We start from the raw sequence: 24,520 nt of genomic DNA, 5'->3' as shown, positions 1-24,520 counted from the left end.
ACGTGATTGCTAGTGATATCAGCATAATTTTTTTCCCGTTTCTTAAGAAATTATACAGAATAGCAATTATTGTTTAAAGTTTTGCTACGAAATATAATATAATTTTTATTTATTTATCAAATATTTGAATATTTCGTATTATTAATTAATGACGTAAAAGTCGTCTTAATTAATATGAAAAGTATAAATTAATTTTTTTAATAATAAAATTTTATTTACGAATTTTAACATTATTTTTACTGTTTAAATAGTGTATTTAATACTGTAATTAAGAAATGTTTCATTAAGAAGTTTTTTAAATTTCAGCCATCTTTTTTCCCCTAAATAAAACTTTACGCAGAAATGAATAAATTATATTTTAAAATTATAAGTATTTTAATTTAAAATATTAATTTAAATGAAATTCTTTATATAAAATATCATTAAAAGAACAGACGACAAAAGCATTACATTTTGTTTCTCACAAAGAGGGCGCCATTCTGAAAACACGACAGCGATTTATCTCTACGACAGGTATTTTCATTAATTAAATGTAAAATATTAAACTAAAATAATTATTTATTTTTAAACTTTATCTGATTCTTATGAGAATATTCAATATTTAAAACATATTATAGGAAGATGATCTGCCGTCAGTCACTTCCAGTAAGGAGTGCCCTTCCTGTCTAGTGAAAGATGTTTTTCTCAGAAATAACATCAATAAATGTATTTATGCAAAGAATATTATCTTCAAATAACAGTAAGTGAGTTTGTGAACAGTAAGAAAGGATTAGTCACAAATTTATCATTATTTACCATATAAAGTTTCACAAAACATATCATGTTCAGTTTGTAGGAGGCCCCAGACGAGTGTGGGTCTCCTAAAGACATATCGCACGCTATTAGACATTGTACAAAGTCTAAGGTTGTAATTAGCGTTAAATTCCGAGTATTAGATCAAGACCAAGTAACATGGCTATATACAAGGCCCTAGGAAAAATCTAGTTTGTTTACACTTAAAACATCCAGTGGCCATGCAGGTAAACAAATAAACAAAAGAACTGCTTAGTTCTTTTGTTTATTTGTTTACCAGTAGCCAGCGCACATTAAACATTGTCAGTCAAATATATAATCGTCCTCAGCTTACAGCTACTCAATTAACAAATAATATATAGAACAGTGTTTCTCAACCGCCAATCTGCAGAAAAATATTTGACCATACCGATGCTGGAGCAGTTAATTACGTGTGACACTTAAATAGTAATCTAGATAAGCATATATAAGCAAAATAAATAAGTATAATTCATAGTCGCATATAATTACTGGTCCGTGATGGAAAAAAAAAAGTTGAGAAACACTGTTGTAGAACATTAACATTTTAAATGGATTGTTATAAACTGAGAATTATCATATATCTGCTGAAAATTTTTTATTAATAGTTAGTTGCTTGAACTACTACGCAGTCATTTTGTTTATTTACATAAATCTTTATAAAAATTAAGAGAAAAATAAACGAAACTCATTTAAATTCTTTAATACTAGTATAAATAAGGATTTAGCATCAAGTTTTCCCTAATGTACAGTACATAACAAGCAGATTATTGCACAAAAACTCAATAAATAATGTTTTATTTTTATACAAGTAAACACCGTACATTCATTCATACTTATTCACAAATGTTGAACTATAAACTCGAATTACAATGTCATTCCTAAAATTTCATTACAGTTATACATTATACAGATGAACAAGGAACTAATAATCCAGGATGACGAAGTGTATTAGTTGTCTCATTTTATAAGTGTTTATTTTGGAAACGTTGCAAGTAACTGTTTGAAAGTTCAGTTATGTTAACGAATTCAGGCAGTTAAACAATCGGTATAAACACTGCACTTCGTGTGGATTTTTAAAAGTGAGTTTTAAAAAATAAAATAACTCTAGGATATAACTCTAAGAATAAACAAACTAAAATATGTGAAGTAAGACATATTTAAAAATAGAAGCTTTCAGCAATTGTGAACTATTTTACAAATCAGTCCCCTCGTAGCCTAAAACGAAAATAAAGGGGAAAAAATAGGTTAAAATTTGGTATTTTTTTCTATCTAGAAGTATTTATTTTTAGCTATACACACCCGGTATCCCACGATAAGAACGAGGAAGAGTGCAATAGTTGTACGGATGATTAAAAGGTTGCCAGCTGTTGCTAGTTGCAACATCTCTTGCTTGGAAATTCGGTCTTATGTACGGTTGAGGATTCTTTTGTTTGTATGTATTACTCGACTGTTTTTGATATCCACTCGAAGCTTGATTTTCTGAATATGGCTGATTCATCGGTTGGATTTTCTGTTGAAATTCTTGTTTCTGATAAGTGGGTTCAGCGTAATTTCCGCTTACTTGGATATTTATCTGGCTTTTTTTCTTCGGCATTTCGGCTGCTACATGAATTTATATGTTAAGAATGGAATTTATTCGGAAATTTAACTTAAAATTTACCTGGTGTTTCATTAAAATCACGTCTTTCGAAAGGCTTGTAAGGCTTCGGCTCAGGAATAAAATCCTTTCCATAAGTTGCCGTTTGTAAAGTGCAAGGGTCACCCCAATGCTCGAAGACTTTGAGATTTAAAATAATATTAAAAATTCTGAAATATCCAAATTATTTATAATTTCGTTAGTTACCTGGAGGAGGCTCAGGAGACTCAGGAGACTCTCCATCTGTTCCTGTGATTCTTTGCAATGTTTGGAAGAATTTTGAAGGTATTGGATTTCGCGTAACTCCTGTAAATGTCATTTCGTCATCTTCAGTTTTTCTTCTTACTGGAGACTCTTAAAAATAGAATTTAATGATTGATAATTTGTTTTACGCTGCTTATTTTAATTTTTAAGTTTATTTATTTTATTCTCCACATATATTTAATCACTACATGAAATTGCAAATAAATTAATTAATTTAATCCTATCCGTTAATTTTTTACCAAAGATATACTTTCTACGATGTGACTTAATTAGTTATAATATATTAAATGTAGGAACAGGCCCATCATAAGGAGGGTTAGCAGATCATTTGTACCGGGCCTAGTGTTTACAAGTGTCTCACAATCATATTGTAACTAATTCGTTTCTTCTCTTTTTGTATATTAAGAGGGGGGGAGTTTATATTTTGTCAAGATTTATTATTTAAAACAGATGATACAGTTTAATGTGCAGGGCCTATTATAGCTCGAGCCTTTATCGACCTCTGAAAGGCCCTATATAAAAAATATTTGATCTGAAATCTATGAAATTTGATAGATAACTTATGTTCGTGATTGATGTCCACTTATCAAATTTTGTAAGATATTATTTTTTCCTGGAATTGTTCCTTTAAATATTTATTTTCAAGATCGATGTTTTTGTTGGGTATTCACAGAATATTCTTGATTTTGATAGGATTTTTTCCTCGTATTATTAATTTGTTTAGTCAGGTTGATTTTGGCTCTAATGGCATAAATTAGAACCGTATTTTACTTTATTTTTCAAATTAATTTAAAGATAAAGACTTTTAAAACATTCTCAACTAAAATACTTTTTAAAAATCTTTTTAATGCATTATTTAAACATTTTAAAAATTATTTTAGACTCAAGTTTCATTATTTTACCAAAAAGTTCAGTTTTTTCAATGATAATTTGTTTTTAATACAAAAGAATAGTTTAAATGTTTTCAATAACATATATATTCCTCAAAACCTTTAAACTTAAATTCTGTTTTAAATATTTTAAGAGATTTGAATGTCTGCCAATCAATTTAAAATAGATCATAAAAACTTACACTATCTAATTTCATCACTTTTAAAGATAAACTACTATAAATATATTTAAAATAATATTGTGTAAATCATTTAAACCGTTTTAGAGCTTATAATTTGATGTCTGTTGATGAAGTTGATAGTATGATTGTTTAATATTCTTTAATATTTATTTAAATATACAAAATCAAATATGGATTTCTACCTTCTTAAATATTATATTTTTTTATTTTTAAAATTAATATAAATCCTATATGAATTGTTAGCTACTCTTTTAGTTTACTGGAAGACGAAATCGTCGTCTTGTTTAACTGTTTATCTTAAATTTTGATTAACGAACCGAGCAAAACAAGAGATAAGACCATTGTTTTTGTTTCTTCCGGTGAACAATGATTTTCTTCTGTCATAATTTTACGCTTGCCATTGATTATAGTTTTTGTCCATCTAACACAATGGTTCCCAAACTTATTATGCCCACGAACCCCTTTTCATAGCAAAAACCTGACCATGAACCCCCAAGTGAAATAACGCTACACAACTACATAACAGCAAAATTACAAATCTAACTCTGATGTCTTGAATGGTGACATAAAAATAAAATATAAATAAAACATTTTGATATTTAAAGTAATATTTATTGAAATTACTAGCTACAGCTTACCTGTTTTTGACAAACGGGTATAATATAGTGAAAATAAAAAATAGAAAAAGTATAATTTATTTCTAATTGAGTTATAAATTACATTACAAAAATATAAAATTAAGTCACCAGTGAACATCACCAATGAATACTAAGTGCTGTTCAGTGCACTGTCGGGAAATTTTAACTGTAAGTATACCCGGTATTTATTTTAAAACAGGATATGTATTAGTTAGCAGCTCTTTACTAAATGTCTTAAAGTAAAAGCCGACATATGCCCGAAACACGTATCAATGTGTAAGATACTCCTGAATAAAGAGTGATATTAAAGATGCCCAGTGTCTACCTATGCATACAGTTGTGAAGTAAAGAATAAAATTAAGTTCTTTATTTTATCTATTGAATTTTCATAGAAAAACATATTAGTAATCAAAATAAATGAATTAATTATATATTTGCAGTCATTAAATAGTTTTTATAATTACGGAAAACGACCAATAATTATCACTGTTTTGAAAAAAAAAATTAAATAAATGTATAAAATTCTATTAACAAACAAATTTTAAAATGTCATAATGTATGCAATAAATGAAGCACAGAACCCATTTTCAAAATGGGCAAGCTTTAGCTAGTATTCCCACCATGCAATGCTTCCCATTACTTGTATTTTATCGATTTATTTATACTTAAATCTTACTCAGGACATAAAAATGACTATCAGTTTATTTATTACTATTTATTTTTAACTTTCATAATAATGAAAATGGGTCAATAATTTTACTTTTTATTAAACCTTTCGCAGACCACTGATGTTGTCCACGTCCCCCAAATTAATTTTAATTTGCCCCGGGCCCCCATCAGCGGTTCCACGGATCCCCAGGGGTCCGTAGGAACCACTTTGGGAAACGTTGATCTAATATGATCACACCCCTGTGATGGCAGTTTTTAAAACATCCGTAACGTGATTTATTTGCTAAATGTCTTAGATTTTTATATTATTTCAGATTAAATGCTTCTTTTAAAACTACTTACTCTCAAATAAATTACTCTAATGTAAAGCAAATATATTTCTTTACGTCTTAAATCACATACTACATTTTTCTTGATTTATGTCGTTCGTAAAAATCTGAGTTACGTACGTAGATTTTATATTTATAAATTATTTAGAATTTTAAAAAAAGAAGCAGATTCATAAATTTCTATATGAAAGGATTTTTTGTTTTTTATTTAAGTGTATCAATCCAAATAATTAAATAATAGAGATTTGTTCCAGAGGGGGATTGATGGGATGAGATAACGAGTACATAGGCGATCTGTCAAAGGGAGGATACATCTCGGAAGGACTTTCTACCTGAAACTGGTCCCTATTTAGGTGTTACAAAAATGAAGAAACCCGAAAACACCACACGGCCAGCCCGTTGATGAAGCGCGAACCCACGACCAGGGTTCGGTCGTTTTGTCCACGTCATTGGTCGGCTTCTCTTTAAACAGGAGGAGAAACACTAGAATATTGACATAGTAAAAGCTTTAGTTTTGCATTTTTAAATCAACTGCGATATCTATCGATAGAACGACATTGAACTCTTCTTTAAGAATGGAAAAATAATAAAATAAATGTGATATTAAATATCACGTTGATTTAAAATGTATCCATTTATTTAAGTGGGTGAATTTTACCGACTTAAATAAATGGAAAAATTATTAGAAGCTGGAAAACTTAGTTATTAATATGTAATAACTAATGAAATTTTAATTTTCAATGTAGTTTAATGTAGGAGGAAAAGATGAGATTTAGCAGTTTTCAATCAGTCGAAGTAATTTTTCAACATACAAAATAAAATATTAATACAGTATTAAATTTAATAAAAAATAAACTAAATATTTTGTAAATATTATTTAAACTATTGATTAGTAAAAACCTCATTTTATTAAAAAGCATTCGAAAATGTTATATTTTAATAAAATTTAACACCTCTGAAGAAATTAAATGGTAAAAATACTTTTATTTATACTTTTTTATTACAAAGAAAATAAATTATACTTTCTCATTTATATGAAATTAATAATTAAATGGCTTATATTAGAATTACTAGGAAAAAATGATTAATCTATTTTTAATACTTTATATAAATATATTAAATATTTAGTAGAATTTAAAATCGAAAATTACTTAATTACATACACAGGATGGACCAAATGTCAGTTAACCATGTTTTTTTACAGAACGTTAGCAATTTGCGAATGTATGTCAACGCATCATAATTTGCTCACTGAACAAGAAGAATCTGATTTTGAACATTTTTGAAAATTGTAAATAACAAAATACCCGAATAAGACGGTACTTTATTTAGTTCTAACTCATTTTTAGTCCGTCTTGTATATTTCAGATCGTCTAAAAGCACGTCATCTATTTATCAATGTGATTCTGTAGATATTATTTTCTACGTTATTTATTACTTTGACCACTTGAAATTTATTTGGATTTAAAATGATATTGAAAATACTTACCATTAGAAACATTATCTGTTGTATCAGTCATCAGTTGTAACAATCGAAAGGATTTAGATTGACTGTACTTAGGAAATCCTTCCTGTCCAAAAGACTGTGATCGAATAATTTCACCGTTTGGTGAAATTTTCATGCTAGAAATTGAAATTATGTATTTCATCTTTACATAGAAAATATATTTTAAAATATTTTCTTACCTTTCAAGTTCTTGGGTAAGCAAACTAGCTTGCTTTTGAAATTCTTCCTTTGCATTTTGCGTAGAATATAAGCTTAATGGAGAATTATAAACAGGTTTTACCAATAATTCTTTCTGTCTTTCTACACTTTCAGGTGGTCTGGCTAATGGCGAAATGACACCCTGTAACCTTTTGTTAGCTTCTAATCTTTTCTGCATACGTGGGGATTTGATTTCTGATAAATCTATCCCTCCCGGTGTATACGTAAATGGCTTCTTTTCCCTCTTCAACGAGTTGATCAAAGCTGCTGGTAGATTTGTGAACTGATCGCAGACCTCTGGTGTTGGAAGTTCTTTAATAGACTAATAAATTTATAAGATGAGTTTTAACTTTAAATTTAAATAAATCTCATGTAGTAATACCTGTTGTCTTTCTCTCCAGGTAGGAAGACCATTATTTGTTGTTGGTAGAGGCGGTGGTTGAGGAACGTCACCTCCACTCGCACCAGGTGGGTTGTTTGATTCACTTCCGTCGAAAACAACACCCGGCGCCATGACGATAGGTCACAGCTCCTGTAAACAAAAGTTCATATACTTTATTTTAAATTATACAATGGTTTAAAGGACTTAAATAACTTTTTTTTTATCTTTAAAAAGTAGCGATATATGAGATTTATAGAGAGTAAACATTCTCAAATTACTTCTTGGAATGATAAATTTGTTAGAATTTATACCTCGCACTTGCTTAGCCAAATCACTGTCACATAAATGACAACAATGTTCTAACAAACAGTAAAAATACACATCGACCTTCTGACTTATGCAAATCTTATCTCTGTTTGATTTAAAATCTAAATTGTCATTAATACAATTACTTTAAAATTTAACATTAAGTCGTAAAGTAATTAATGATTTATGTATTTTTTTAAACTATTACAGTATGTATTTCAGGTAAGGTGAAAGTATATCAGCTCGTGATTATCACGTGATTCTATATATATCGTTGTCTCTACTTTCTTTAATACTTTTCCTGTTCTATTTTTAGAATGCCGCTGGCAAGTATTGCTTGTATGACAAATTCGATTAGTAATTCACATTTTATATAATTTTTTTCGCTAATTAATATTTTAAAAGGTAATAATAAATGTATTAAAAATTCTAAAGTGGACATTAACATTTTATAAAATTACACAGTTAAATTTTGTTCCTCAATAAATTAGCTAAATTTAAAATTGATTTTTAAGTGTGTTTTCTTTAATTTAACTCTTTCAGCTCCCACTTAAAATCAGGATAATTTACTTCATATACGAACAATTATATATCCCTGTAAAGCTTACTTCACTGCATAAATAAACTGCCAACAGGAAAGCTTACTATCAACACAATTTTCTTATAACGACAGATTTTTAAAATAATTATTTGACATATAAATAATAAATCTAATGTAAAACCCTCAATCTTCATATATATTAGTCATCGTCGCAACAAAAATGCTTTAGATACACTGACTCTAAGTCCTACTTTTCTCAACAGACAATTTGGCAATGTTACTCACTTTCTATTTCTGAGGAGTCATACAATTCAGGAATTACAAATTTCCACACACATGTTAAGTTACAGAAACTATGAAATAATTAAATATCGTACTTGAAAACTGTAAATTTTTAAATTAAAAGGAGACTTAAAGATCTACAGTGCTGGTTTGTATATAGTTCTTACATATGTAAATTATTTAATAAAAAACAAACTTCAGTACAGGCTCAATTCTTTAATTAGTTAAATATTTGCACTGTAGACATTAGAAACAATAGTAAGGCCACGAATAACTTACTCAGCAAGCATTCTTTTATATGATACTGCAGTACCTTTATCAAACTATTGGCAAGTTATTTCACATATTAAGAAATGTTGTACATATAGAATACTTCAGCAGTCTATGAACCAATATCTAACAATGATGACTTATAAAATATCTTATTTTTTATCCAAAAAAGCACTTTAATGTTAACTTAACTCTATAATACAATCTCCCACAATATTTCTGACATCTTTACACACAGAAAATTACAAAAAAAGTCAAGTCAAACTTACACTTTATGGACAGAGTTATCAAACTAATCAATCAAAACAGCCAATTTCCTAGTCTATAGTAAACTAAGTTTCTGAAGTTTGTAAGCAGGCGCTATAGAATCGTCTAATTTACACACATGCGCACTTATATATACATTAAAAAAACTATTAGTTTTATATAAAATTTTACAAGTTTTACGGTTAACTTACAGTGTAGAGTATAATTAAAACTGTACAACTTTTTCGGTTCTTATATAGTGCCAAGTGCAGAGTAGATTGAAGGTCACTGTGACGTGAACTTGGCATACCGTAAACTTTCATTTTCTGCCAATATTTGTAAATAGTTTCTTAAAAATAATAACAATATACACTTTTTGCGATTTTTTACGCAATTTTTAATTATATTTTTATGAAATTTGACTTCTAATAATAAGAAAGAAGATTTTTATACCTTTTTTTATATTTGTCTTATTGTTTATGTTGAGAACAAAGCTGAGCTTGCTGAAATAATAACCAGAATCAGCGATATTTATTTTAAGTTTAAACCATTTTTTCCTTAAAAAAAAAAAAAATAATAATAATAATTTATATTTTTGAAAAATTTCAATAGAATAATTATTGTAATTTTTTACAAGTAAAAAGCTTTAAAATACACTAATGCATCATCAAGTACAATTTTAAAGTGTTATTTAAAATTAATTTTTAAATATCAATTAATAAAAACAACATAAAATGCATTTTTATAAATTAAAAAATTAATTTAAAATATCACAAATTATTTATTTAATTGTTGTTAGTTTACAAGAACTTATTTAAGCTTTAATTTATTAAAAAACTAATATAAAATTTTTTCAATAAAACAGTTAACCATTTTATTTAAAACACCCGTGCTGCCATCTGTTATTGGAGTATGTAATTATTTATATCCTATTTTGTCACTTTAATGCATTTTAAACGTTATTTAACTGTCTATAAATTCAAAAATTATATTTAACTAGCAGGTAGGCCCGGCGTTGCTCGGGTAAAAGTAACGACAGCGAAAATTACGTTATAGTCACAAAAGAAAAAGAGTAATTTCATCAACGAACTAAGTATTTCTAATTCAATTTATGTTAATTAATAAAAAAATATAAATAAAAATATTTTTATAAATTAAAAAACTCGTAAATTATAATATTTTAAAATAATTTTATTGATTTATAATTGTTCATTTAAGCTTTAATTTACTTTTAAAATATTTAATTTGGTTCATAGAAGTTTTACACATTAACTCATGCTGCCATCTGTTGTCAGAATATATAATTATCCATATACTGTTTGTTACGTGAAATAGATGAATATTGTCGAATATGTGTTTATGATGTGTTTTAAAATGAAAATATTTATATTTATTATAGCTTGCGTGTATTTATAAAAGAAAATTATGACATCATAAAAATTACGAATTAGCGGAAATTGTTGTTACGTTTTCCTTGTATATCGTAACACCCTTGGACACGAAGCTCACTGGATTCACCTGTTGTTTTTAAGTTGCTTCTTAGGTAACATGTTTGAGGCACGTCTTATAGAAGGAGCGTTATTAAAGAAGGTTTTAGAAGCCATCAAAGATCTAATTAATGAAGCAACATGGGACTGTGCAGCTACTGGTATCAGTCTACAAGCTATGGATAATTCTCACGTTAGTTTAGTGTCTCTAAATTTAAGAAGTGACGGATTTGATAAATTTAGATGCGATAGAAATCTTTCACTTGGAATGAACTTGACCAGGTGAGTCGATATAAATTCTCTTAAAAATTTAAAAATTAGAGAACTTATTAACACTATAGATCAGTAAATAACAATTTCATGCCTGATAAATTGTTTCATTGATATTAATGGACTCATCATAAACACACACAATCGAAAAAAGGCTAAATTAGTAGATAATGAAGCCATATAATTAACTTAACATCTAGTCTTGGACAGTAGAAAGTGGAATCTCATTTCCATTTTTTATTGTCCACACCTGAGATTGACCCATTAACCAGATTGTAAACATTCTTAGTCTAAAGGTGTGACTATGCAGATGCGAGTGAGCGAGAAGAGGCGAGACGTGATAAATATCAAACCCTGTCAGATATGTGCAAGAACCAGAAATTCACTCTTGCAAGCAATATTTCTTGCTTCTCGCTTGTGCGTGTTTTCCTTTGCTAGAATTATATTGCTCACAACCTCTCTCTCGCTACCAAATTTGCATTTGCATAGTCGCACCCTTAGTCTCGGGTCCTCCTGTGCCAAGTGGCACACTGGGCAACCAGTTGTCTCCAGTGAATGCAATCTGCTGCAATGGTTTCAGCATCATTTCATGGAATGCTAATCTACTTTAGATCTTCTTTATACGTAGAGTGCCAGGATATTTTTAGTCTACATTGTTTCCTTTTTCCACCATGTGATTTCCATTTCAAGGGTACTTTTGGTAAGCATTCCTCCATTATACAAAAATAGATTATTTGCCCTACAAAACACATTCTATTCTCTGTAATAATGCCCTATAGTTCATGTAGACCACTTCTTTTGAGAACTTCCTCATTTGTGATGGAATACATTGAGTTTCAGAGAAGTCTTCTTTGTGTCTTTTCATGTTTCAAAGGCATAGATTGCAGTTGGAATTGAAAACATTAGAATTATTTAAACTACTACCTATTAAAGATGCATTGATTAATTTAGCTGAGTGATTCAGTAGCAAGTTTATCCTTACTGATCATTCAACTTTAGTAGACTTTTCTCAGCCAAGTAAGAATCAACAAATCTCTTAAGATTACTTCTGGGAGTTAAAATTTCTCTATTTAGTAAGCTTACATTAATTGAGAAAATTAAGGTGTGTTTCCACAATTAATAACTTTTCTTATAATTTGAATCACTAAATCAATCAGTTGAGATGACAAATAATGATCTCTTCATTTTTCTTTTTTGCCATTGATCACTGAGACCCAAGATGTTAAATTGATATATATTATTTTAAATGTCATTTTTTAAATTTAAACTGAGGAAGACCAAACAAGTAATTTGGCTGAAATGCATTTTGTAAAAAAAGTCAAATTAATAGAAAATAAAACACCATTCTGAATGTAAAAATTCTCATATACTTCGGTCTTGGTGGTTAGTGGCAAATAGAGAAATAGAGAGATCATTATTTGTCATCTCAGTTGCACTAATTTAGTGATTCAAATAATTTAAAGAAATTATCCCTCATAGTTTTACAATAATAACTACTATTGTAAAATATTAGTAACTTTTCTTATACTTCAAATGACTTTCATCAAAAGTTTTTAGCAGTCTTTTTAACACTAAAATCTGCACAATGACTCTTTAACTTGAGCTAAAAGAACAAGCTTTTAGACTATGGAATTTTCCTGCAGATGTTAATAAAATGATGTTACACTGTTAAATAAGTAATTTATTATAAAAACTGAATTTAATACATCACATGACAACTTAATATTTCTGCATTATTACACATGGTCAAAGTTAAGAGTATTTGCAATGAATATGAAGAGTGTAAATGTTTAGAATCAGTTGAATTTTTTTAATATAGATTTTTTTTTATTGGGGTAAATTATAATAATTATGCAGAGATAATTTAAGATATTGAGGTCCTTCTTTAAAAAGTGTGTACAACTAGAACTATTATTTTTTTTATAATTATTAAATTTACTAATAAAAACAAAACAATAAACAATCTATGACTATAAACTTTGTAAGCCAAACAAAATTGATTTTTTTTCATTGCAACTTAGATTATCTTCTTAATATGTACTTTTAAGTACAAAGTAAATAAAAGTGGAAGTAAATGAACCTTATTTAAATGTTTTCAATTACAAAATTCCAAAATTTATAACTTTAAGATTAAAAAGAAACTTTTTGGGGCACTTTTCACTTCAAAGTTCACAAACAAAAAACTGTCACTGGTGCTATGCATTTAATTTAGTACAGTAAAATTCTATTTTTTTATTAAGATGAATTTCTAAGTAGCAGTGATATGTAGATCAGAAATTATAATTTCAATGATTAATATAATTGTTTGGTTAAATAATTATGTTTTTTTGCACATACAAGATAAACATTTTATTTTGTTCTTCTTACATTTTAATCTTAAAGTAAACGAAAAAATTATATTTTTCTTCCAGTTCTGACATGGATATTGTATAACTAAAAAAATTTTCTAAAACATTGTGTTAACAATGAATAAAAAAGATTACAGTTAAAAAGGTAAAAGGAAATCAACTTGCAGAGAAAAGAACTTTCTTTCTCTGCAAGTTGATTTCCTTTTACCTTTTTAACTGTAATCTTTTTTATTCATTGTTAACACAATGTTTTAGAAAATTTTTTTAGTTATACAATATCCATAAGTCAGAACTGGAAGAAAAATATATTTTTTTCGTTTACTTTAAGATTAAAACAGTGGTTCTTAACCTTGCTGGAGGTACCGAACCCCATCAGTTTTATATGAGCATTCACCGAACCCCTTTTAATTGGAAAAATAAAATATAATTTTTCAAATTCAAAACATACGTATATATTTTATTGGTCCACAAAATAAACAAAACCATTATAGAACAAAACATTACGAACAAAGAACAAAACATTAAGAACAAAGAATAAAATTTAAAATCAGTGTGACTGCTGCTGTTGCCTTTTAGACACCAGTTTGGAAATGCGAGGCTTTACCTTGGAAAGTGCCACTCGCATGTCATTTTCGCAACAAAGTCTGTTCCTTTTCTTTGTTTTAATGTCCAGCATCCTCGAAAAGGATTGCTAGCAAAGATATGTTGTCACAAACGGTATCAAAATCTCCAGAGCTTTTTTCGCAATAGCAGAGTACGTTACTATTTGGTGGTGTGAAAATTCGAACCCGCCGGAACCAAGCCGTTAATAATAAAATTATTGTATTACTTGGTTCCCACGGAGAAAATGTGAATCAGGAGGAACAAGAGTCGAAAAACGCGGGTTGGCGAAACTGGAACTTGTGACTGAGAGAATAAAAAGGCGACGACAGAGAAAAGGGGGGTCGGTTACGTTTGTCTTTTAGACTGTGCGTGTGCGGACAAAATCGAGGGGAACCGCCTAAAATCAACGGAATATTATCGATTACGAGGACCGACCCGGATCACGAGGTATGACCCGAATTTATGTAAACTCTCCCTCCGCGAATCCGGAAAGAGGCGCCCGTCGCGTGCCCCTTCTGTAATTATCTTGCTAGCTTAAATAAATTTTTGTTGTTGTTATTATCCGTTGGCTATGTCTTTTATTCGGGTATCGTCACCGCCGCTCTATCGTCGGACCCATCCACTTCCTCCACTCGCCTAAAAACGCGTAACGCGTAAACTCATCCGAACCGCCATCTTGACGTGGGCAGGTCTCACGGACCTGTTAGCCGACAAAAAGGAGGAACAAGACTTTGGCCGCCTCCCGGCACCCACAGTGGCACCAAAACGATGAGAGCGTTGTTGTTTTGAAGAGTTGCTGTTGAACCTGGCTCTGCTGAATTTCAATGATTTCATCCAGGTATGTATCATTGACATCTGTTTTCTCAACATCAAACGTAAACGGCTGCCTCACCCATGCTGGATATAACTCTCTTGAAGGGAAGTACCCTTCAAGAGACTTTGCAAGCTCGTCTAAGTGCATGGAAATTGCGTGCTTCAGTTCCCCTGATATAGAAATATCTCTGATTCCAGGCACATCATAATTCTTATTTACACATTCGTCTAGCAGGGTAAAGTTTGCAAAGTTACCGTTTTCTATTCGTCGTTTCCACAATGGTAGCTTTTTTTGAAACGCCTTCAGGGCTTCTTCCGCTTCGATGATGTTGACACCGCCGCCCTGCATCTGTTGATTCAGATGATTGAGAGCTGCGAAGATATCAGCCATGTACGCAAGCATGAGAATAAATTCAGAATTTTTGAAGCAATCTGAATGACCATGTTGGTGCTCTTGCAAAAACAGGGCTAATTCCTCACGTAGGGCAAAAACACGATTCAGAACCTGTCCCCGGGATAACCACCGAACGTTTGAATGGTACAGAAGTACCTCGAATTCAGACCCCATTTCTTTACACAACTCCTTGAAGATGCGGTGCCTCAGAGCACTATTTCGCACATAGTTCACGCATTCCACTACAATTTTTAAGACTTCTGCCAGTTTTGGAGGCATGGTTTTTGTTGCCAACGCATGCCTGTGTAGAATACAATGTGTAACAACGATGTGTGGTGCATCGGCTTTCACTAGCGCACCAAAACCAGACTTTCTTCCCAGCATGGCTGGAAGCTCCGTCCGAACAAACTGCAGAAACCATATCCCACAAAAGATTATTTTCTTTGAAGAAGTCATCCACAAGTTTCTTTACATCGGCTGCCTTAGTTGTTGTTGTAAGAGGCTTACATAATAAAAAATCTTCCTTTATAACGTCGTCTTTCACATAGCGCACAAATACTGCAAGCTGACTTAGACTGGAAACGTCTGTAGTTTCGTCGAGTTGAAGGCTGAATTTTGCCGGGCTTGAAATCAGATCTGCAACTACTTGGGCCAAGATATCTTTGCTCATGTCGTCTATTCTGTCACTGATGGTGTCATTTGAAAAAGGAATTTGGGATAACTTAACTTCAGCTGCTTTTCCCAGCATGATATTCGCCATCTTTCAACGGCTGGTTTTATGAGTTTTTCACCAATATTGTGTGGTTTGCCCTGCTTTGCGATAAGGTAAGCGACTTCGTACGATGCTGTAAGGATGGTTTATCGATGGGTACAAAGCCGAGGACAGGCAGACTACCCTTTTCATCAAATCTGGCCCTCTTCACCTTGAATTCAGCGAGTGTTGTATTTTTGTAATTTCCATGCAGATTAAAGAAGTGTTCTCTTAGTTTTGCCGGTGCTAGACTAGAATTGCTCAACTTGGCATTGCAAATCATGCAACAAGGACGCTGACTCCCATCACGTTCCGTTATACGTGTGAATCCATATTGTACATATTCGTCCGACCACTTTCTTTTCTTACTCGACATAGTATGAAGGGATTAAAATATTAAAAAAGAAATCACACGACGTACAATCACGACAGTCACAATTTGAATACTGGGCGCACCAAATTTCCTGCAGCATAGAAAGGCCAAGCGATGTTGCGTGATCACCCGCAGCCAATGATAGCCGAGTGGGGCGTGTCATCACGAACGTATGAGTCGGGTGTGTGCTTGACCGTCTTGCAGGTTGTTTGTACGTGTATTCGATTAGGACCTCTTCACTTCGTTTCAGTTAGATAGTAGTAGAAGTTACAGAGTAAGAGAAGTTAGTTTCCCAATAGAACACAGGTTATGTAGCATTAGTTTTCGAAACCAATACGGTTTCTACGTCACGATGATGTCAGGTGGTTGACCTCCGCCGAACCCCTGAGACTGACTCGCCGAACCCCAGGGGTTCGGTCGAACCCAGGTTAAGAACCACTGGATTAAAAAGTAAGAAGAATAAAAAGTCTGACTCTGTCGTTTTTTACAATTATTTTGGATTTTATTTTGTTTTCCATAAATGATCTTACTTAATACAGAACTTTGGTGAATTCTACTAATAAGCAATTTATTATCTACAGCTTATATTAGTCATTCTTTAGTTCACTTTCATCCATATTCAGCTGTTTATACACATGTATAAAATAACCTATATATAACTCTATTTTTAATTTTGTAGCATGTCAAAAATTTTGAGATGTGCCAGTAATGACGATATCATTACAATCAAAGCTCAAGATGATGCTGATTCAGTCACTTTTGTCTTTGAAGCATCAAGTAAATTTCTAAATATTTATTTAATTCTCATTATTTACAATTGAATTTAAATCATAATTTTTAATTGCATTAGAGGAAAAAGTGTCTGATTATGAAATGAAGCTGATGAATATAGATACAGAACATTTGGGAATTCCTGTAAGCAAAATAGGTAAGATTGAAGCTCTGAATGAGGGGTTTTGCACTCTAGAATTGTAGACCCCCATACAAGCAAGAGAGTCAAAGGAACCATACCATACAGTACATGTAACCCTTTGCAAGATATTTGCCTCCAAAGGTCAGTTTTTAACATGTATTGGTATACTGCCTATTCTCTATGCCAGGGATGGGCAACCTTTTTCTATGTAAGGGCCGCATTTTAAGACTTTTGAACTGATGCGGGCTGCATACAAGAGAAAGAGAAAAAAAAAATATTCGTAAATCAGAATTATTTATTCGTATATAATTATAAATTAGCATAGGTATACTTAATTTAGCTTCTGGAACTGATGTAAACGTAATATATTGGAAATATTTGGTTAAATATTCGTCACTGCTAGTTTTTAAATTAGTTTCCATGTGTCTGTTATCCGGTTTCTTGTTTTAATTTTTACTAAATTCATTGCGGGAAAAACTATTCACATACATAAGTTGTAAAAATAACATTTGAATTTTTGCTGCATACTTCCTTAAGCTGGGAAATTGATATATTTATTCACATTTTATGTGTCGCGGGCCGCAAAATATATGAATGTGGGCCGCAGGTTGCCCATCTCTGCTCTATGCTCTGCATTGTCATGGCATGCTATCATTTGCCTTGACTGATGCTCTGCATATAATCATATGCTTCAGTGCAATAGTGAGCACCTCAGTGCCCAAGTGGGGAAAGCCCCCACACCACCTCTAAAACTATATAACATCAAGTACTCCATAAACAGTCAAGTGGGCTACTCAAAGCCAGCATAGTCACATGGGCTAAATAATTAAGCACCGTGGTCTTAGCAGAGCAATGCAACTCACAATTTTGTCATGTGGCTTGATTTCCGGGGCTGTATCTCACAAAGGGTTGCATGTAGAGGTGTGGTTTCTTTGACTGTTTTGTTCCTACAGCTACAGCTCTGATAAGATCCCAACTGTCTCATTCAGAACTTGAATTGTACCGCAAAATATATTTACTAATAAAACAAAAAAGATTTTGTCAATTATTTAATTAATGTTTCTTTTTATAGGATACAGAATATAGTGTAACTATAGATATGCCATCTGTAGAATTTCAAAGAATCTGTAGAGATTTAAGCCAGATTGGTGATTCAGTAACAATAAGTTGTACAAAGGATGGAGTAAAATTTTCAGCCAGTGGTGATTTGGGTTCTGGTAAGTATAAATGCTTATGTGGAAATTAATTAAACAGATTTAAGCAATATTTTTATTATATTTATAAATATATAGGAAATATAAAATTATCTCAAACTGCAAACGTGGATAAAGAGGAGGAAGCTGTAATTATTAATATGCAGGAACCAGTTTCTTTAACTTTTGCATTGAGATATTTGATCTCATTTACAAAAGCCACACCACTTGCCAATAAAGTACAGTTGAATATTTCAGCTGATGTTCCATTAGGTAAGTTTAATTAATTGTTACATATTTAATTAGTACATTGTAGCCTCAATAAAACATGGCCTGATACAACAACATTGGTTTATAGTGCAGCTCTCAATTTTACATCTTTCATTTCATAGAAATACAGTAGATTCTTGTTAGTGTCAAGCCTTGTGGGACCATGTGTAAGAGTTGATGTTAACCAATAGTTGGCCTTAATGAGTATTATATAATTTTAGGCTTAAAGAAATTACAATATCTATGCAGTATAATTCTCTATTTTACTAAACATTTAATTGCAAGACTATAAATTTTTCTAAATCTTGTACATTTCATCCAATTGAGAATATGGAAAAGTATCGTAAGTTTCAATTATCTTTTGTTTGATATCCAAATGAATATTTATTAATTTACATTTTCACATTTTAAAAACAAAAATTCTTAATACACCTATACAATATTAGAATATGGTATATTGTGCATATAGCTAGATGAAACTTTATAAACATCCTGAAAAAAATTTTGAAATGTTGAATACAGAAATAAGCTAAATTTGCTTATATTTAGTTGCAAGTTAATGAAGGCAATGATTCTGAAATCATACTGAAGAAAATTTTTAAAGCCCTTTGTAAAATGTTCTGACATAAGCAGAAGTGATGTTGGCATTAATTGAATTTAGCACACTATGAATATAATGGATATACTTTAAACTAGAAATGGTAACCATTTAACTAGATTTCAGTTTAAACGGAGTTCAGTTTATACTAAAATCTAGGTTTTTTGCAATTGGAATCATTAAAAACAGGTGATCTTCTTCCTAGTGTTGAGGTCCTGCTTCTATGTAGGATCTGTTTTCTTGCATGCCCTTCTCCATATGGTATGGTTCAATGTGTCTTCCAGAGTGACGTTCACCCTCCTCATGTCATCTTGCAGTCGATCCATCCACCTCATTTTGGGGTACCCTCGGGGTCGCTGTCCAGGTGGGATGAGTTGTAATGCTGTCTTTGCTACTGAGTGTTCATCAGTACGCATGACATGGCCATACCATCTGAGTCTTGCTTCCTGCATCTTTTCAGATATAGGGGCCACTCTCATGATCCTTCAGATGACTTCATTCGGGATGTGGTCAAGTTGGGTAAAGCCGAGGCACCAGCGAAGCATCTTCATTTTCATGGTATGGAGAATTTGTTCATGGCGGGTGCTTGGTAGCCAGCATTCTGACCCATATAGGGCCACTAGGCGGACAACAGATTTGTAGACTTTTGCCTTTAGCTGGGTCTGCATACGACGGTCACAGAGGATGCCAGTGCATTGCTGCCACTTTAGCCAGGCTGCATTGGCTCGGGCCTTTGCACCAAGGATGGTTTCACCATCATTGCTGATGAGTGAGCCAAGGTATTTGAACTGAGCGGGCTTCTTAAGGTCTTCTCCCTTAATGTTAATTGACCTGTTGGTCTGGGCCCCACACTCTAGGTATTCCGTCTTCTTGATGTTGAGCCTGAAGCCGACACCAGCAAGGCAGTCGTTCCACTGGTGGACTTGATCCTGTAACTCCTGCCTCGACACTGCTGCAAGGAGGATGTCATCTGCATAGAGTAGGGTCCATGGGTGTGTACGTTGAATATTGGCTGTTGTACAGTCCATGCAGAGGATGAAAAGGAGGGGTGAGAGGACTGATCCCTGGTGTACACCAACTTTGATGCTAAATGGGTGAGGTTCCCACTGGGCATCTGACTACACTGGTCACATCAGTGTACAGGAGCTGGGTTCATTGAACGTAGGCTTCTGGGACACCATGGACTCTGAGCGAGTGCCAGATAAGGTCACGTAGAACATGGTCAAATGCTTTCTCCAAGTCCAGGAAGGCCATATGGAAAGTTTTGTTCTCCCAGTAACGTTCGTGAAGTAGTCGGGCAGCATGTATTGCATCTGTTGTTCCACAGCCCTTAATGAATCCACATTGGTTTGGAATCAGGTTGACAATCTGGTGAAGACGAGTATCGAGTATTCGCTCAAAAATCTTTATGGCATGGCACAGGATTCGGATTGGTCGGTAGTTGGTACAGTCTGCCACATCACCTTTACCCTTCCAAATTGGCACTGTGATGCTAATTGACCAGATTGACGGCACTTCTCTGTCTTCAATTATCTTGTTGAAAAGGGCTGCGAGGGCCTCCTTCTTTCATCCTCCAAGAAGCTACCATGCTTCAGTGGGTATATCGTCTAGTCCAGGTGCTTTGCCATTCTTCATTTTCATGAGAGCCTTTCCAACTTCTTGTGGCAATATCAGGGGAACTGGTCCTAGGACTGGGTCTGCTGGATGGATTGGATGGTTAGGAACTCCTCATTGCAGATGGCTGAGAAGTGTTCACTCCACCTTTGAAGGATGGCTGATGGATCACGGAGTATCTGGCCACGGTTGTCTTTGATGTTCTTTACATGGCATATATCTTGGGTTGCACGATGTCAGGTGCTGGCAAGTCGGTAAATCTTGTTTGCTCCTTCTGGTGTGTCAAGGTCCTCATACAGTCGGTTGTAGTGGGTAGCCTTCGCTGCTCCAACTGCTCTCTTTGCCGAGGACTTGAGGTTCCAATATCGCTCATAGTCATCTTTGGTGCCTGATTGCCTCCATCTCTTGAACATCTTTTCTCTGATAGCTGCTTGCACTTTTTCATTCCACCACCAAATACATTTGTCAAGGTATCGCCTATCAGGTTTTGTGTTGCCTAGGATAGTTGAAGCTGTCGTGTGGATGTGTTGAACTAGGCTAGACCAGATGATTGACACTGATTGTTCGGGATTGTTGTTGAAGTTGGCTATGCTCAGATCAACTGCTTCCTGAGTTTTATGACAGAGTTTTATGTTCAGATATGCAGTGCCACTTAATTTGTTCAGGTCCAGTCTTTTCAGGTTGTGAGGTGTTGCTGAGCTTGAGCTTGAGCTTAAGATGAAAATCGATGAGGAGTGGGCTGTGCTGAGGTGCAATGTTATCTGATGGAACTACTTTGGCATTGATCATGAATTTTCGGTCCTGTCTTCTAATGAGGCAGTAGTCTATTAGGGTCATCTGACTACCACTGGCATAGGTCACTAGGTGGCTGGTTTGCTTTTTGAAAAAGGTGTTGATGTTGGCCAAGTCAAAAGCTTCAGCGCACTCCAAGATGCTGTCACCCTCAGTGTTCTGGTCCCCGAATCCACTTCCACCATGCATTCGCTTGTAATTTTCTCTTGTTGCACCAACATGGCCATTAAGGTCACCACCGATTATCAGGAATTCATCATTGCCAACCAACCGGAGGTGTGCCTGAAGCCTTCTCCAAAATTCGTCCTTTTCATCTTTCAGGGTGCCTTGTTGTGGGGCATAGCAGGAAACGACTCAGATAGTTAGTTCGCTGGATTCAATCGTTATGGACATTAGCCAGTCAGAGATGTGCTGGACATCAGTGATATTAGCACTGATGTCCAGCACACGGAACTGCTCACTAACTGCTATGCTAACGCCATTCCGGTATGAGTTTATACCATTGTACAATAGTTTGAATCCATCATCAATTTCTCAGGCCTTTGAGTCCTTCCACTTTGTCTTTTGAATGCAGGCAATGTCTACTCGTCGCATCTTGAGTGCAGCTGCAAACTCTTGGTTTCGGGTGGTAAGGGTGCCAACGTTGACGGTGGCTACTCATATGGTTTGGACTATCTTCTTTAGCCTGCCACGTCCAGGGGCAGGTAGCCCTTGCTGACTGTTCATGCCATTTGGGCATAAACGATGTGCATTGCCTACGGGGGGATGCCCTAGCAGTATTCGTTAAATGTTGATTGGGCATTGCATATTGATGCGACCGAAAATACTTTAACTGGCACATCGCACCACCTGACGTCGGAGACCCTCACTGTTAGCTTCTTCCCAAAGATCAATGTTCTTGGCCAGCACTGCAAGGTGGTGGTGATGGGATTTTGCCAGCCATAAAAACGGGTGATAATAACAAAAATTCGGTTTATTTCCAGCATTTCAAAAATTATGTGTTTTTTAATAATCATCTTCAGCTTTATTATTCCTGTGTAAACATGGGATTGCTGACACATCAATGGTGTCAAACTTTCAATTGGTAAACAAATTGCACAATAGTCATAAGTAAACAGGCCATAAATAATTTTTATTTTTCATATATGGAAAAAATAGGCCTGTTTCTGAAATTTTTAAATGATATGTCAAATACTGTATATTTAATCCCAGGTCATCTTTACATTTGTCTATGGCCAGATGTACTGTACTTCCTGTTGTTAGTTAATCCTATATTTTTATTAAATGTAGGACTGGCCAGAACCACCAGGTTATGGTTGGGCTGGACATCACCCCAACCATAACCTAGTGGTTCTGCATTTGTGACCATAGTTGTATCCAGACTACCTGTCACTTCAGTGATCTGACAAAAACAGTGTGGTCAGCAATACATTTTTCTCACTTATTATAACAAAATATATAAACTGGATTTTGGTAACAGACTTGCTTATAGTGCAGACCAAAAGTTTTAAACTCCATCATCCTGTTATTGATGGCCAAGAGAATTAAAGCATCAGTCCTGAGAAACCTAAGATTAAATCCAAGGAAGCAACTCCAGGAGATTTTGGGGGAAATCTGTTCAATATGTAGGGCCCTGATGAGTTCGGTCAGACCTGAAGGTCCTAGGGTCCTTCAGGTCTGACCAAACTCGTGATGGGTATGACTAAAAAGTCCTCTTATTGCCCATAGGGCAAGAGTGAAAAGAAAAAAACCCTCATGTTATTTTGGGTCTACAGTGTATTTGAAAGATTTTTTTTTTCTTTTTTTAATGTATAACTTTTCTTTTTACAGTTGTGGAATACAAAATTGAAGATAAGGGCTTTATAAGATATTATTTAGCACCAAAAATTGAAGATGCAGATGATTAAATTATCGGCATCAGCGTATTGTACATACTTAACTCTTAAAATGCTTCTTTTGTAATGATAAAAATTTCTTTTAAAGAAATATTAATTATGTGTGCATTTTCAGAAAATCATACCTGTATCAAAATTTAATGTTTAATATTTTAAAAATTATCATAAATGATATAAAAATTTTATTTTACTCTGAAAAACAATGAAATCTAAAAAGATTGTGCATGAATCCAGGCTTTAAAGTAATTTATTAACTAGATTGGGGTATTTATATAATTTTAAGAAATAAATTTAATGATGCTAGCAACAAGTGTTGTTTTACAAAGAAAAAAACGGCAATTATTAGATTCAAGGATATTTGAATATTTCTTTCATTTGGAAAAAAGTTCGGAATAGGAGTGATCTTACATTTGGGTAAATATGGTATATATCATCATGTATTTGAAAGAACATCAAGTATATTAACTTTTATTTTAACTTTGGTTTAACGAAGTTAAACTTGATTAAACCTACGTCCATCAATTAGAAACCGTGTTACATCTCATTTGTTCGCAGAAAACACTTCGCTATTTATAAAATCATTAATGAAATATTGGTCACTTAGCAATAATTATAAATGTAGTTATTTCATATTTGTTAAATTGTTATTTTTAATATTTTTAATGATTCAGAATGTGGAAATAAACTTTTCTGGTAATGCCATCATAATGTTTTGGTTTTGTTTTCCATTCCATTAACTATGGTTACTCCAAACTTTGTATATTGTCCAATTGCAAATATGGAAAAGTTAAATGTAAATACAGTTAAACATCGACAAGAAAGACCTCTGAGATGTTCGGATAAACGAATAGTGTAAATTTGTTTAATTCTTTAGCTGAGACGAATCCAGAAGTCTGTGTGAATGATATAGTGAAAATGGTAGCAAAGACAACAGGCATATCAGAAAGGAGCATTTATAGAATTAGTAAAGAATATTCTACTAATGATAAACTAAAAACTCCTTTAAGTTTACACTATAATTATAATTTTTTTTTAAATTTTTAATTATATAAA

General features: G+C 32.8%; 2 protein-coding genes across 3 annotated transcripts; one reads left to right on the top strand and one right to left on the bottom strand.

The window, feature by feature from the left end:
* Nucleotides 1-425: 425 nt before the first annotated feature.
* Nucleotides 426-24,169, top strand: LOC136985627 (proliferating cell nuclear antigen-like). Its single transcript, XM_067282944.1, has 8 exons — nucleotides 426-513; nucleotides 618-739; nucleotides 10,553-10,922; nucleotides 16,872-16,969; nucleotides 17,043-17,107; nucleotides 18,178-18,322; nucleotides 18,398-18,571; nucleotides 23,403-24,169. Exons 3-8 carry the CDS (start codon nucleotides 10,702-10,704, stop codon nucleotides 23,477-23,479), a joined length of 780 nt encoding a protein of 259 aa, XP_067139045.1. The 5' UTR covers nucleotides 426-513; nucleotides 618-739; nucleotides 10,553-10,701; the 3' UTR covers nucleotides 23,480-24,169.
* Nucleotides 1,498-9,307, bottom strand: LOC136985626 (uncharacterized). Of its 2 annotated transcripts, none has more exons than XM_067282942.1 (8): nucleotides 9,177-9,307; nucleotides 7,509-7,658; nucleotides 7,108-7,448; nucleotides 6,911-7,044; nucleotides 2,657-2,803; nucleotides 2,474-2,590; nucleotides 2,113-2,415; nucleotides 1,498-2,028 (listed from the first exon to the last, which is right to left on the bottom strand). In XM_067282942.1, exons 2-8 carry the CDS (start codon nucleotides 7,638-7,640, stop codon nucleotides 2,006-2,008), a joined length of 1,197 nt encoding a protein of 398 aa, XP_067139043.1. In that variant the 5' UTR covers nucleotides 7,641-7,658; nucleotides 9,177-9,307; the 3' UTR covers nucleotides 1,498-2,005. The 2 variants fall into 2 exon arrangements, with proteins under 2 accessions (XP_067139043.1, XP_067139044.1); XM_067282943.1 differs by having other exon boundaries at nucleotides 2,113-2,412.
* Nucleotides 24,170-24,520: the final 351 nt, after the last annotated feature.

Source organism: Centruroides vittatus, unplaced genomic scaffold (genome assembly GCF_030686945.1).
Source record: "Centruroides vittatus isolate TY-2023 unplaced genomic scaffold, ASM3068694v2 contig_974, whole genome shotgun sequence".
NCBI lineage: Eukaryota > Metazoa > Arthropoda > Arachnida > Scorpiones > Buthidae > Centruroides > Centruroides vittatus.
Note: the sequence above shows the minus strand (reverse complement) of the source record. Positions and strands in the feature narration are given on the sequence as shown.

What these genes read in the sequence shown, in the direction of transcription:
- LOC136985626 (XM_067282942.1), bottom strand. Translation starts at nt 7,640, where the DNA reads ATGGCGCCGGGTGTTGTTTTCGACGGAAGTGAATCAAACAACCCACCT. An exon ending in GTCTCCTGAGCCTCCTCCAG is followed by an intron (nt 2,591 to 2,656) that starts GTAACTAACGAA and finishes TAAATCTCAAAG; the next exon opens with TCTTCGAGCATTGGGGTGAC. An exon ending in TGATTTTAATGAAACACCAG is followed by an intron (nt 2,416 to 2,473) that starts GTAAATTTTAAG and finishes AAATTCATGTAG; the next exon opens with CAGCCGAAATGCCGAAGAAA.
- LOC136985627 (XM_067282944.1), top strand. Translation starts at nt 10,702, where the DNA reads ATGTTTGAGGCACGTCTTATAGAAGGAGCGTTATTAAAGAAGGTTTTA. An exon ending in CTTGGAATGAACTTGACCAG is followed by an intron (nt 10,923 to 16,871) that starts GTGAGTCGATAT and finishes TTAATTTTGTAG; the next exon opens with CATGTCAAAAATTTTGAGAT. An exon ending in TTCAGCTGATGTTCCATTAG is followed by an intron (nt 18,572 to 23,402) that starts GTAAGTTTAATT and finishes TTCTTTTTACAG; the next exon opens with TTGTGGAATACAAAATTGAA.